Source organism: Labrus bergylta, chromosome 8 (assembly GCF_963930695.1).
Source record: "Labrus bergylta chromosome 8, fLabBer1.1, whole genome shotgun sequence".
NCBI lineage: Eukaryota > Metazoa > Chordata > Actinopteri > Labriformes > Labridae > Labrus > Labrus bergylta.
Window position 1 is genome coordinate 5,434,713 of NC_089202.1, and position 12,719 is coordinate 5,447,431.

Sequence of the window (12,719 nt, forward strand, 5' to 3'; positions counted from 1 at the left end):
AAGGTTGGGGGTATGATCCCCGGCTCCGATATCTGATGTGTCCTTTGGCAAGACACTCGAATGGGATTAGTTACTTCTCATGGTCACTTTACATAGCAACCTCTGCCATCAGTGTGTGAGTGGGTAGGTGTGAAATGCGCTGTAAAGTAGTCAGAAGACTAGAAAAGCACTATATAAGCTCAAGTCCATTTACCATTTGACTTCTTTATCTCAAAAAGTCCTTAATTCCCACCATATGAGCCAGCATCTTGACCATTTCACCCTCATATCATGCCTCATGAATTTTCTACCCAAGGATGTACGCCTTTAATCTCACCTTATGAATAAATATGGTACTTAAAGTCATTTTTGTTGAAAAACTTTATGCTAGAGGCAAAGAAACACATTTTTCATATTGTAATTAAACTGAGGTATTGATTATTTTCATCCCACCAGAGAAGCTGAGTTCCTTTGAGGGTGTTTAAGGCCAAAATGAAGACTGAAGAAAAGAATAAGTTCAAGAGCAATGAAGTGAGTAGACTGCATACAAAGCTGGAGTGCCTCAAGAATACCACCAGGTAAGTCACTGAGCCTGAGGTAAGTCACTGACCAGCAGGGAATGCAGCGGGCCGTTCTGAAAGACATGCTTTTAACCTTGGAGGCAGCAGTGAATGTTAGAGGAATTGCTAAGCTGCTTTCAGGACACTTGATTTGCCTCAGCCTTGCGCCGCGCTCTGCAAAATGTCATGCTGGCATCAAGAAAATAGATAATAATCTGCTTCATATTACACAGGAATCTGCTCAGGCACACATCATGTTTAATTGCATACTGTAAAAAAAGATCATAGTTATTGAAGGACTTTGATTGTGCAACTTTGAGGAACTGAAAACATGTTGATAAAAAGAATGCAGCAATTCCAGTCACGTTGAAAGCAGTACTTGCAGTTGTTGTACTGGAGAAACACAGATGCTATTTTAACAAAATTCAAATGGGTAATTTTCTCCTCAGCGGGGGAGAGTGTGTGGTAATACGGTAACAAGAACAAACGGATTAAAAAAAGACTCTTAAACTCTTACACTGTTAACTGCTTACAGCTGATGTTTAAATTGCCCAACTTCAGTGCTTCAAAGGCTGCCTCTCGACTATTTAAGCATCGCTACACTTTAGTGAGTGTAGGTAGGTCTGGAATTTCACAGTGTGATTATCTACGGCTGTCATGAATACAGGATTATGTTGTGGACTGTCAGAAAAACCTCTCAGTCAATAACCCTGGCACATTTTTAATATCGCCAGCACATTTACACATTCTCTCCTCCACACATACAATCAAACGCAACATTTTGCTTCTTGTGAAAAAAGGTGTTTAAGTCCCCCCACAACCCCCCTTTCTGTGGAGTGAATCAAAAAGCTGGCGTTTGCTTATTCTCCCCTCCTCTCTCAATCAGCAAAATTTTCGCTTTGATCTTTTATTCATATGATTAAGTCTGTATCACCAGACTGTTCATTCTTCGTTTCAATATATGACGAGACCATCTTTGAAGTTGGCCATGCTGCAGATGAGTCACTTTGGCGAACAGCTGTTTTTTCTAGCTTTGATTTCTGCAATTATAATGGTTAGCAAAATGATACATGTTTTTCATTAGAGCGTCTTCAATGACCTTAAGTGTATAAAAAAAAAAAACAATTTCCTGAGTTGTCTCTGGAGCCTTTGTATCTTAAATGACATTAAATAAATAAATAGTACAACACCTTCACTTTAACAGCTAATTATTTTTTTATGGCTCGGGCAACCCGACATATGTTATCTCTGTAATAGACCCATCAGTTTGGTATCCAGTTATAACTTTTCATTCCAATTTTCCTCATTGCTTGTGGCTTCTTTGCTCCTAAAATCTATTTTTTACACCTGCTTATTATAAAGCTCTACCCTTGTTCCTCTCCTCTGTCTGCTTTTTTTTTCCAGTGCCATCAACCTCTATACATCCTCTCTCTGCCCTCTTTTTTCCTGTTTGTCCTTCCCTGCCTTTCCCCCTCTCTCTCTTTAACTCACACCTGTTTTTGATCTCTCACCTTTCAATTGTGCTCCCATCCTTCAATCAATATCTTTAACCCTTGTTTTCTCTTTTCTGCTTGTTCTCTACCTGTCTCTACAATTTCTGACTTTTTCTCAGGAGATAAAAGGTTTCAGACTGTTTTAATGTCAGACATGTGAACAAAGCATAGGAGCAGTCAGCAAGCATCTCAATGAAACCTTTATAGGACCTAATGAGCAAAAGGCAGAAGTATGGCGAGCTAACAAGGGATATGTATAGGTGGTGATGAAACAGAGAAGATGTAGGTATCCATGTGTAATTAATGTGATCATTTCATAAATATGATCAAAGGCTTTTCATAAACTAAAGCCATGCACTAATTAAGTGCTTGGAGAAATGGATCAGAAAATGGTTTCGATGTCACTCTTTGTCCATATTGTTTTGGACGTAAACATTTGCAATGATTCACAGCTCAGAGTATTGCCCCGGGCTAAAGTGCAAGCATCACTCTGATGATAATCTTGCAAGGCATGCCAGTGAAACTGTCAATGCATATAATGTCAATAAACCACCATGCAACCTGCAGGAGGATAATGTCGTATGTGAATAATTGTATAGATTCGTGTTTAGGGCCAGAAAGTCTCTACTGTGTACTCCTTTCCATTTTCAAAAGAGTCTTGTTACTTTAGCTTTAATGCTTTTAAGAGAACTTTGCTAAATTTTTATTCTACATCTTTGCTCACAGCTTTCTCAAGAGAATGACAGGTTTAAAACCTAAATGGGACAATAAGTTATAATTTATTTGACGCATTAAAAACTTCAAAAAATCAGAATCAGTATCAGAATGGAACAATAAAGAGAGGGATATTCCACTGTATCAAAGACTACTTGATTGGACTTGAGTAAAATTGAAGCGACAGTTTTCCAGCCAGCAGATTCAAAGCAGCATGAATTCCATTTCAAATATTTTTTATATATTTTAAAAAGCTAACTCTCAGTTTGCAGATGCTATTGTGTGGCTGCAACACTGTGTGAGCCACAGCTAATTCTTCTTGGCTTCCGGTGTATACAATATTTCTGGACTTGCTTTAACATTCCTTTGCAATTGGTTTAATTCTGATTAGTAAATTCCATGCATCCATACATACTCATCCATAGTTGGGTAGTGGTGGCAGCAAGCGCTTTAAGTCAACCCAGACTTCCCTCTCCACAGCAACATTTTCCAGCTCCTCCTGGGAGATTCCAAGGCGTTCCCAGGCCAGATGGGTTATATAGTCCCTCCAGCAAACTCTGGGTCTACCCTGGGGTTTCCTCCCATTCAGGTGTGCCCAGAAAACCTCAAAAGGGAGGCGTCCAGGAGGCACCCTAATCAGATGCCCGAACCACCTCAAATGACTCCTTTTGATGCGAAGGAGCAGCAGCTCTACTCCGAGCTTCCCCTAACATTTCTGAGCTTCTCACTGTATCTCTAAGGCTGAGCCCAGCCACCCTCCGGAGGAAACTCATTTCGGCCGTTTGTTATTCGCGATCTTATTCTTTCAGTCACTACCCATAGCTCATGACCATAGGTGAGGGTTGAGACGAAAATTAACCGGTAAATCGAGGGCTTTGCCTTCAGGCTCAGCTCCCACTGCACGGCAACGGTCTGGCACAACACCTGCATTACTGCCGACGCTTAGCCAAACCAACTGTCAATCTCACGGATTATCTATGAAGTAGACCACATTACTTGTTGTACAAACATAGACCTGAGTCCTTTAGACAACAAAAGCCTGTCCCTTACCCACAGGTTCTGTATTTGTATGAGAAATATGATAACGGGTTAATTTCGGTTTAAGTAGCCTAACCCTAGTCTCTAAAATACAATTTTAAGTTTAGTTAGCTTTGCACCAAAACAGCATTTACCTGTGTCTTCTTTTACAAACGTATTTGTACTAGTCCTTGAGAAAAGATTGTGTGTACTTTCGGCACTTTTTAAAAAAATAACTTTGCGCCAGTGACTCTGGTTAAAAGAAAATCCCATCATTATTTCAAAGCTAACCTCTGTCTCTTTTCTCCATTCCATTCATTATTCACTGACAGGCCAACTTCCCACAGCACTCGGATGAACTGAACATTATTCACTCTAGCATTGTGGCTGAATTTATAACAAGATTAAATAGTGTAGTCAATATAACACACATTTAAACACCATGGATTTGACTTAACTTTCATGTTAAACATTGTTTTAATGCTACAGGCGCCCTTCATTACTCGTTTATCAATCCCCATCCCCCTATACCATCTTACCTCACATGCACACATATCTCCCCTCTACCCTTTTTCACCTGCACACCCCTCCATGGGCCTCTTGGGTGCAGGTAGCAGACCCAGAGCGATGGAGCTGCAGAAACTAGCAGTGGATTAGCAGCAGTGTGTGAAAGAGGCCAGATTCAGACACATTCCTCCAGGGGGAATCACGACAGCTAATCCGACCTCGGTGCTTACTCTATCAACCCCCTACCAGCTGCACTTTGCCCCTGAACGTAAACACACACAAACACAACATATAACCCAGCCAGAAAGATTTCATCTAAGATGAAAGCTAGTCTTTCCAGGATGTGTTCATGCAAACAGACATACACATATATTTTACTGTAAAGTCCTAGAGGGCACACACATGCTATATACAAATGAATAGACTCTTCCCCCATACATGTGCATGCCCTGCCACATATGCATACGCACATGCACAAACATTCATCCAAGCCCCCCACAAGACTGTCAACCTTTTACTCCTGTGTGACATGAAATCCTCTCAAGGCATCAGTCCACATACATGGCCTCTGCTAATCAGAACATGCTGCTTGGATTTACAGGTAGAACATCGGGGGAGCCCCTGAGGAGGAAACAGAGTCTAAGCAATCCGGCTGGTCGCTGAGTTGGCTGGCTTATTATCTGGCTGGTTTAGCTGACTGGTTCTGTTCTTCTTATTACAGTGGCCAATACATAAAAGTACTTTAAACACATGAATTCCCTTTTAGTCTGAGCTAAAGCATGCAAATGTTTTCCCAAACATGCCTCCACACAGGCAGAATGCTCAACCATGCTTGCACACACGTATATGTGTATACTGTTTATTCCATTTGGCATCTACGTCTAGTTAACACAGAGAACCGAATGCACAGATGCACACGCAACAGCAGGATCTGGTAAGAGCCAGTCTGATTGCTCATCAAGCAGCGAGAGCTGGCGAGAGGCATCAATACAACTGAAGTCCACTCTCCTGGGCCCACCTGTCGATTACAGTGGTAAAGACAAGCTGCCTGGTGCCTCAATCCATTCCCAGCAGCCTCCACTGGGCCCGAACACACCTGAAGAATTCTGATGCCAGGAGGGAATAAGGGACCTTCCACTCCACAATGGCAGCATTGGTGATGGTTTGCCTCTGCTGCATAAACCAATGAGATAAATAACTCTACAGAGGAATGGAGCACAGATACAAATCTGTTGCTCATGTGGCAGAGATTCAGTTTGTAAGGGTACAATGAGTTAGATAAATATCGAGTTGTCCACAGAAACATGTAAAATGAGATTCGCACAAATCGCTACAATGCATTTAATTGAGCTGGCAAAAACACAATAAATACAGAAAAAGACACAATTCACAAAATAAATAGCACATAAAGTGCTGCAACTATTTACAGCAAAGATCTCAAATCAATCTAATAACATTACAATAAAAAATGTGATATTTATCATGCATTTGCAACAGTGTTGCGTTATGTTTTCTGAATATTTGGAAAATGACAAACAATCACAATGCCCTCTGCTGCCTTATAATTGGAAAAGATTAGAAGAGTATCAGTCTGTTTTCTCTCATTTATTCTCCCCAGAGAGAGCAGAGGAAGGATGGATGGTTCACACAGTCTGGTCAACTACCCATAGACACAGAACAAAACATGCATAACGATTATAATCGAAAGATATTCACAGGATTTTAAGGCCAGGGGAAATGACTTTCTCCGTTTCTTAATCTGTTTACTTGCTGTTTAAATCACAATTATTTATAATTTAATGGCATTTAATTCTGAAGCACTCTTTTTTGGTGGTGAATGATCAATGCATAAATCATTTTCCTCACTAAAGTGGCTGCAGACGCTCTGGTTTAAAGTTTCAGCACCATGGACAGCTCACATACTATTACTGAAAGGCATATTATGGCTCCCCCACAACACAAAGAGGCTCCGGGTTAATTTATTAGCTTTCCTTATGAACTTACCCTGCTGACTCCACGCCAATAAATCTTGCCAAACTAGGGCACAGGATATGGATTTATATGGAGGTCATTGCAGGTAGAATTATTAAATGGGCATTAATCAAAGCTGGTGCGATGAACATAATTGATTTAAACCTCACCTGATATCCAAGCTCTGCTCTATGCTCTCTGCTCTGAAACTTTAATTTGTTGGGCTATTTAAAACGAACAGATTCAAGAGTATGTTAGAGAATTAAGAAAATATAACCATTAGAATGAACAGCTCTTTAAGAAAGCCTCTGTGTTGATGCTTTTTCTACGTGCAATCACTGCCTCCCACTCCTCTGCTCCCCGTTTCCCCTCCGTGATTTTTCAAAGTGCAGGTCGGTGACTCTTCCAAAGCTAGATGGCAGAAGAGGCCCACTGCAGCCGAGCAGCTCTGCGCCGTCATCATCCCATCTTTGCATTGCAAATTGCCCAGTCCCATCACTCCCAATAACGGCTGCGCTCGATCTCCAAAATGAAAATCAGAGTTATGGTGGAATTGCCTACCGGGCGGATTTCTGTCATCAGCTCGGGACGGCATGCCGCCTGTCTGAGTCTCACCTATCACCACTACTTCCTCCCCTCCCTATACCCTCCCTCGCTCTCACAGACACACACACACACACACACACACACACACACACACACACACACACACACACACACACACACACACACACACACACATCATTGTCATTAGCAGAGTTCATTTCTTCCTCAGGATTTACATCCTCCCCATAAAGACGTGCCTCCTCCTCTCTTGCCACCCACACCTCACTGTTCCCACTTCATGATTTGTTACCCACACAGGAGCCACATCATACTTACACAGGACGCTCTCTCTCTCTCTCTCTCTCTCTCTCCCTCTCTCCATCTAAACCCCCTCCTTCCCCACCATCACCACCTTTTCTCTCTCGCTCTGCGTGGTTCAATTGCAGATCGATAAAGGCAGCATTCAAATGGTCGGCTAGACTCCTCTCTCGGTCCTAATAGGGATTAAAAAGGAAAGATGTTGAGCAGCAGATACAGGCGCGCTCCGACACAGATCCCCACACTTGATGCCCCTCTCAGCAGAGATGGTTGAGCCCTCGTCCAGGTTGCTGTGGTCCTCTCCTAAAATTCAGTCCTGCTCACTTCTCTCCTATCAGCTGACATAGCGCGGCGGGCGGCTCTGCCTGTTTCTCCACTGACAAGGGAGAGGAAACCTACTTCAAGCAAGAGAAAGATCAGCTTTTTAGGTTACATGTGTTAGTTGTGAGCATGAAAGGGATTTACAGGGACGGATACTACGACGGATCTATTGAACTACGGGACGTTTTCAACAGGAGATGCGTTAAATGTGGTCGAGGGGACTTTGTTCAAGCAAAAACGATGAGGATTAGGACAGGATTTGTTTTTTGGAATCTCATCTTTTCACTGATGTTCACTTGTGTGAAAGGTACGAGCCACTGCAGCAATATCTCTGTCTTTCCTCATGCGCATGTGTGTGTGTGTGTGTGTGTGTGTGTGTGTGTGTGTGTGTGTGTGTGTGTGTGTGTGTGTGTGAGAGAGAGAGAGAGAGAGAGAGAGAGAGAGTGTGTGTGTGTGTGCGCTTCTGTCTATTTAAGTCTGTAACATTAAGCTTTAACGTTACAGACGTGCGCAAAAATAGGGATGCCACGATTTACTGGATGGAGTTTTGAGGGACGCATTTCACTTAGCTCAATGCAGGCTTTGACTGAGGCGCTCAATGGATATTCTTGCGGTTGCCTACGTTTCTTCTAATAGCCTACGTGAGCTGCTTTGCTTAGTAGGGTAACTAGTGAATTGTTGCAAGTGCATGCACTGCAGATTTCCTAAAGGATGTGGAGAGATTTCCCGTTTTTATTTGGCCAGGGCTGTGCGCATTTTCTCCTTTCTGGGTCGAGTTTTCAAGTATTTATGTGAGGGTTTTGCGTCAGGCCAAATTTCTCCCCAGAAATGTGACTGGAACCATTTGGCGGAGTGGGGAGGTGGGTGGGGGGTAAAGGGGGGGAGCAATTAGTAGTGTGGAACCAATTTGTCGACTGGTGTTTATCGGACTTGCCAGTCCAGGCAGGTGTAAGGTGGGCTTTTTAGTATTCTACAGGCTCTTTCTTGCCCATGGTCTGTCCTTTGAATACTCACTCTAGCTGCTGAGGTAACTGCTGGTTCCATCGGTTTTTTCCTTATGTGCACCAGCTAATTTTATCCACACCAAGGGGGAAACAAATCAGCACTACCCAAATATCACTTTTCTGACACAGTTATTTAAATGCAGTCCTAATCCTCTCTGAATTCATGAAGCAACAAAATTCCTCTGTGACTTTGTGGTTCATTGATTGACCACCCCTGTTTTTCTTCCCCGTGTTTACCACAGTAATTTGATTCATGAAATTTATATACAGCCAGAGCTTATGCAATTTTTGCTCATTTTCTACACTGCAATTTACCATGTGCTAATCCATTGTCCACTGACATTTGGGGAACATTTACAGAAAACAAATAAAAATCCGTTACTTCCTTCCTTGCAGGCAGTCACATGTTGATAACAAAAACTGTGCACAAGTGTGTGTTTGTGTGTTCATGTGTGAGTTTGTATATCAAATAGTCGATGTAGATGACTAAGATTTCTCATTTTCAACTTTAATTAAAGGGTGAGCAGGAAAAGTCATATCCTATTCCAACCCTAGAAAGGGTTTTCATCCCAATATGTGTGCAAGTGTTTGTATTCACAAGAGGTCTGTGTGTAAGTGCATGGCTGTTAATCTGTTTAATGCATGTATGCATATCTGAATATGGGCACTCACAGATATCAATTTACATGCTGATTTTTCACCCTTAGAGTATTTTTCATGCAAGTCTGTTGGGGGTGGATGAAATGTGCAGCATGTAGAATAGCAGCGCCCACCAAGAACAAGCCAAGTCAAGTCGAGCAGAGTCGGGTGCTATGCTGTTTCATCACCACCCACATTGTGGCAATGTCAAACCTTGAGGCCACTGCCAATCCGCCTAGTTCTGTTACTTATTAGGGAGCCAGCCAGCCAGGAATTGGGGAAGCAGGGAGGAAAGGAGGAGGAGGAGGAGGAGGAGGAGGAGGAGGAGGAGGAGGCCTGGGTCTTCTTCTGGAAAAGTGAGAAAGGAAACAATGACATAGAGAAAGGCACGGAGGATGATCCAATGAACAGCTGTTGTTCCTCTGCTCTGACAGCTGACTCAATGTTTGCTGAAGTAAAAAGATATCTGCTGGATCTGGCCTGTGACTCACCTCCTGCTAAGATAATGATGCTGAAAAAAAGAAGCCCTATAACTTGTGAAGTTTGTACAACATAGAATCCTAGCTCAGAAATAAACTAATAGAAGAAAAGCACCTCTAGCAAATATATGTGTGGGTGGTGCACAGTTTTCAATCTCGGTTCACAAAGTCCTGTCAGTCACCTGTCTGATTCTTGGCTCTTGACACAGTTAAGTGAAGTTCAGCAACTTCTTTTTTTAAATTAAGAAAACTGCAACCTGATGCCTGAATATATATTTTTTATTTTGTGTTAGTCCTCTACCAAAGCAACTGAGGACATCCACAGCAAGTATGTCACCTAATCCTTTGGGAACTTCTGAAGTGCTCAGCACAGACACAAATTTAGGATGCTAAATCGCAGGGACTGGATTTTCCTTTTGACTTGGGTCAAATACAAATTGAATTCCTTTACAGTGACAGTGCACATTGAGCTATAGCTTCTCTTAAACTACATTTGTCCTTTTTTCTTTTGAGATCCATCGCTAGAAAAACTTTCAGTTTCATTGTAATGAAACAGTCTCAAAGCCTAGCGCGCATCCTTCTTAAGACACCTTCCTGTGTAGGAATGATATCACAAGCAAAGGAGATAAGTCAAACTTTAAGGATCCAGATTTCTAGCCACAGCTTAGAGGATCTGCCCTATGTGTTGTTGATGGTTATGAGGATACTCTTCATGTAAACTGTTGATCTTTCATTTTCTTTTATAACTTTTATATCCATTCCAAATGCAACTTTTCACATCGAAACTGATATACAAATGGCATACATTCAGTTTTGTGTGTGTATTTTTGGTACAGACTTGACATGGTAACGAATAGATCGTAATGGAAACTTGAAGGGACACCACAGGAGAGAACAAACAAGACACACAGGCACTGGCCTCTTTCCTGCACATGCAAATGACAGCAACAGATTAATGTTAGCCAACAGACTGTTCAAAGTTTCATCTCTCATGTCCCCTTACTTCTTGTAATATTTTAGTATCCTCCCCCAACAAAACTCCATCTAGCTTCCATATTTTGATCAAATTTAGTTATTCTTTCAATCTTATCCTGGACAGTTGCTAATTGCTGGCAATCAGGTTGGGTCTGCACAGACAGTAATCTGGCCACTGAGCCCTCGATGAAGACTTTCTCTCAATGTGATTATGTAAACAGGCTGGAAAGGCTGCTGGGGCTAATCAGGATTACAATTTGTCTGTGTAATTATACACTATCTACAGGGAATTTAGGGCATTATCCCACTGCCCCTTAGGTTTCTGATCTCAACAACAGTAGAAGAAAACGAGCAGAAAGAAAAAAATGTACTGTTTCCAGAAGAATCACCTGGGTTCAAATGGAACCGAAAGGAGAGATATACAAATTTCTGGGTTAAGGAGCTCGAAAAAGTAACATTTTGACTTAGACCAGATAGCCTGAGTGGAGTAGGAAAGTTCTTCTAAGCTCAAGTCTGACCCTCAGACCTCTGGCTTTTGGCCCCGGCTCAGGCTGATAGATGTTGCGAATAGGTCCATGCTAAGGTCAAAATAGTCTGCTGGTTCTGATTAAGTCAGTTCCTCTCAGGGTAATATATTAGTTATATTCAAGCAGCTCTCGTGTGTGTGTGTGTGTGTGTGTGTGTGTGTGTGTGTGTGTGTGTGTGTGTGTGTGTGTGTGTGTGTGTGTGTGTGTGTGTGTGTGTGAGAGTGTGTGTGTGCGTGTGCGTATGCGTATGCGTGCGCGTGTGTGTGTGCGTGCGCACGTGTGTGTGGCAGGGGGGGATTGGCAATATCTTGTCTTCAGGAAGAGAAATCGCTCAGCACTTGTTGAGATTAAATGTAACAGGTTAGTTCCAGAGTCAAAGCTGCAGATTCAAAGTGGGCTGTCTTCTGATCCTGCAGGTGCCATTTTCAGAAGGGATTAAACTCTGTTAACTGTCTGGGGGCACATTCACTGATAAAGTGTACGCATTTATTTAGCCCCTAAATCTTGCAGCAGTTGAAATCTAGAACAAGTGTCAAGTTCAAATGTGCTGCCAAAAAGAAGTCGACTTATTTTTTTAATGCAACAACAGTGTTTGCATACAGTCATGAGGAGGGTATTTAAAATCAGCCAAGCATTCATTTTTAATTAGATGACACTAATAAACCAAGCTACATTACTGAATATGGAATCCATATATGTGTTCATTGAAGCATGGTAATATCCATACCATTGGATATCTCCCATTAATCCAGGCAAGAAAGTATACTTCACCCAATACGATAGTCACTTTATAACCCGTGACCATGGTATACGCATGTACAGCCATGAATCTTTCTCGCCACTGACCACTCCTGCTCCTGTATGTGTCTGCCGCTGTCAGCTGCGGGCCTTGATATGTGACAGCAGAGCGGGCCTGGGTGAGTCATGGTCAGACAAACAAAGCTAAGAGATGTGAAGGTAATTGAGGAGGTATAGGCTGTTTGGTGGAGGTTGCAGTGAATCCAGAGGATATTTCAACAGCAATTAAAATGACAGGCCAGGTTAACTTACCGGATACCTGTTTAGACTCTCAACTACACCAATTTGCTGTTAGTGTTGAGGAGGCAGCACTGGGGATTTCATATTGCATCTAGTTAGAGACTGGACCTCGACAGGTAGACCATTCAAACTCACTTGCCTGTGAAATGACATCAGCAGTTTAGCAGCAGAAATTATTGATTGACTTTTTAAAGTTTTGAAGCTTGTCCTGTAAAGAATCAAGTAACAGAAATGTGTTGTGCAAATTATTCATTTTCAACAAAGGAGTCAAACATTCAGATTTCTGCTATACATAAGGGAAAAAAATCTAATTTGAATAACCATCTGATTAAAGGCTTTCATGCTGTGTACACTGGCCTTTGGTCCTGGTTCTGTGAAGCTGCATTGATTAAATACCTTATACATCAATCTTTCTCCATTGTCAGTTTAAAAGCAGGTCTAGCTTTGCTCATATGAGTCAAGAACACACAGTGTCACTGATTCAAAGGCACTATCATGGAACTGCAGTAGCGTCAGTTTAGACTTTAGGTTCAATCCCACATGTGGAATCTAAAGGTAGTGATAGTAGGTTAGACGTGACAGGGAATGTAAAAGCTTCTTAGTAGCGCCACCCTCAGGTAAGCAGTGCTAC

General features: G+C 42.1%; 1 protein-coding gene across 1 annotated transcript in view; it reads left to right on the forward strand.

Moving 5' to 3' along the window:
- The first annotated feature begins 6,913 nt into the window (after nucleotides 1-6,913).
- Nucleotides 6,914-12,719, forward strand: part of LOC109997916 (CUB and sushi domain-containing protein 3) — a 221,823-nt gene continuing 216,017 nt past the window's right edge. The window contains exon 1 of the mRNA XM_065958064.1: nucleotides 6,914-7,733. Coding sequence (XP_065814136.1) covers nucleotides 7,556-7,733 — 178 coding nt within the window. The 5' untranslated portion in view covers nucleotides 6,914-7,555. The remainder of the gene's footprint in view (nucleotides 7,734-12,719) is intronic.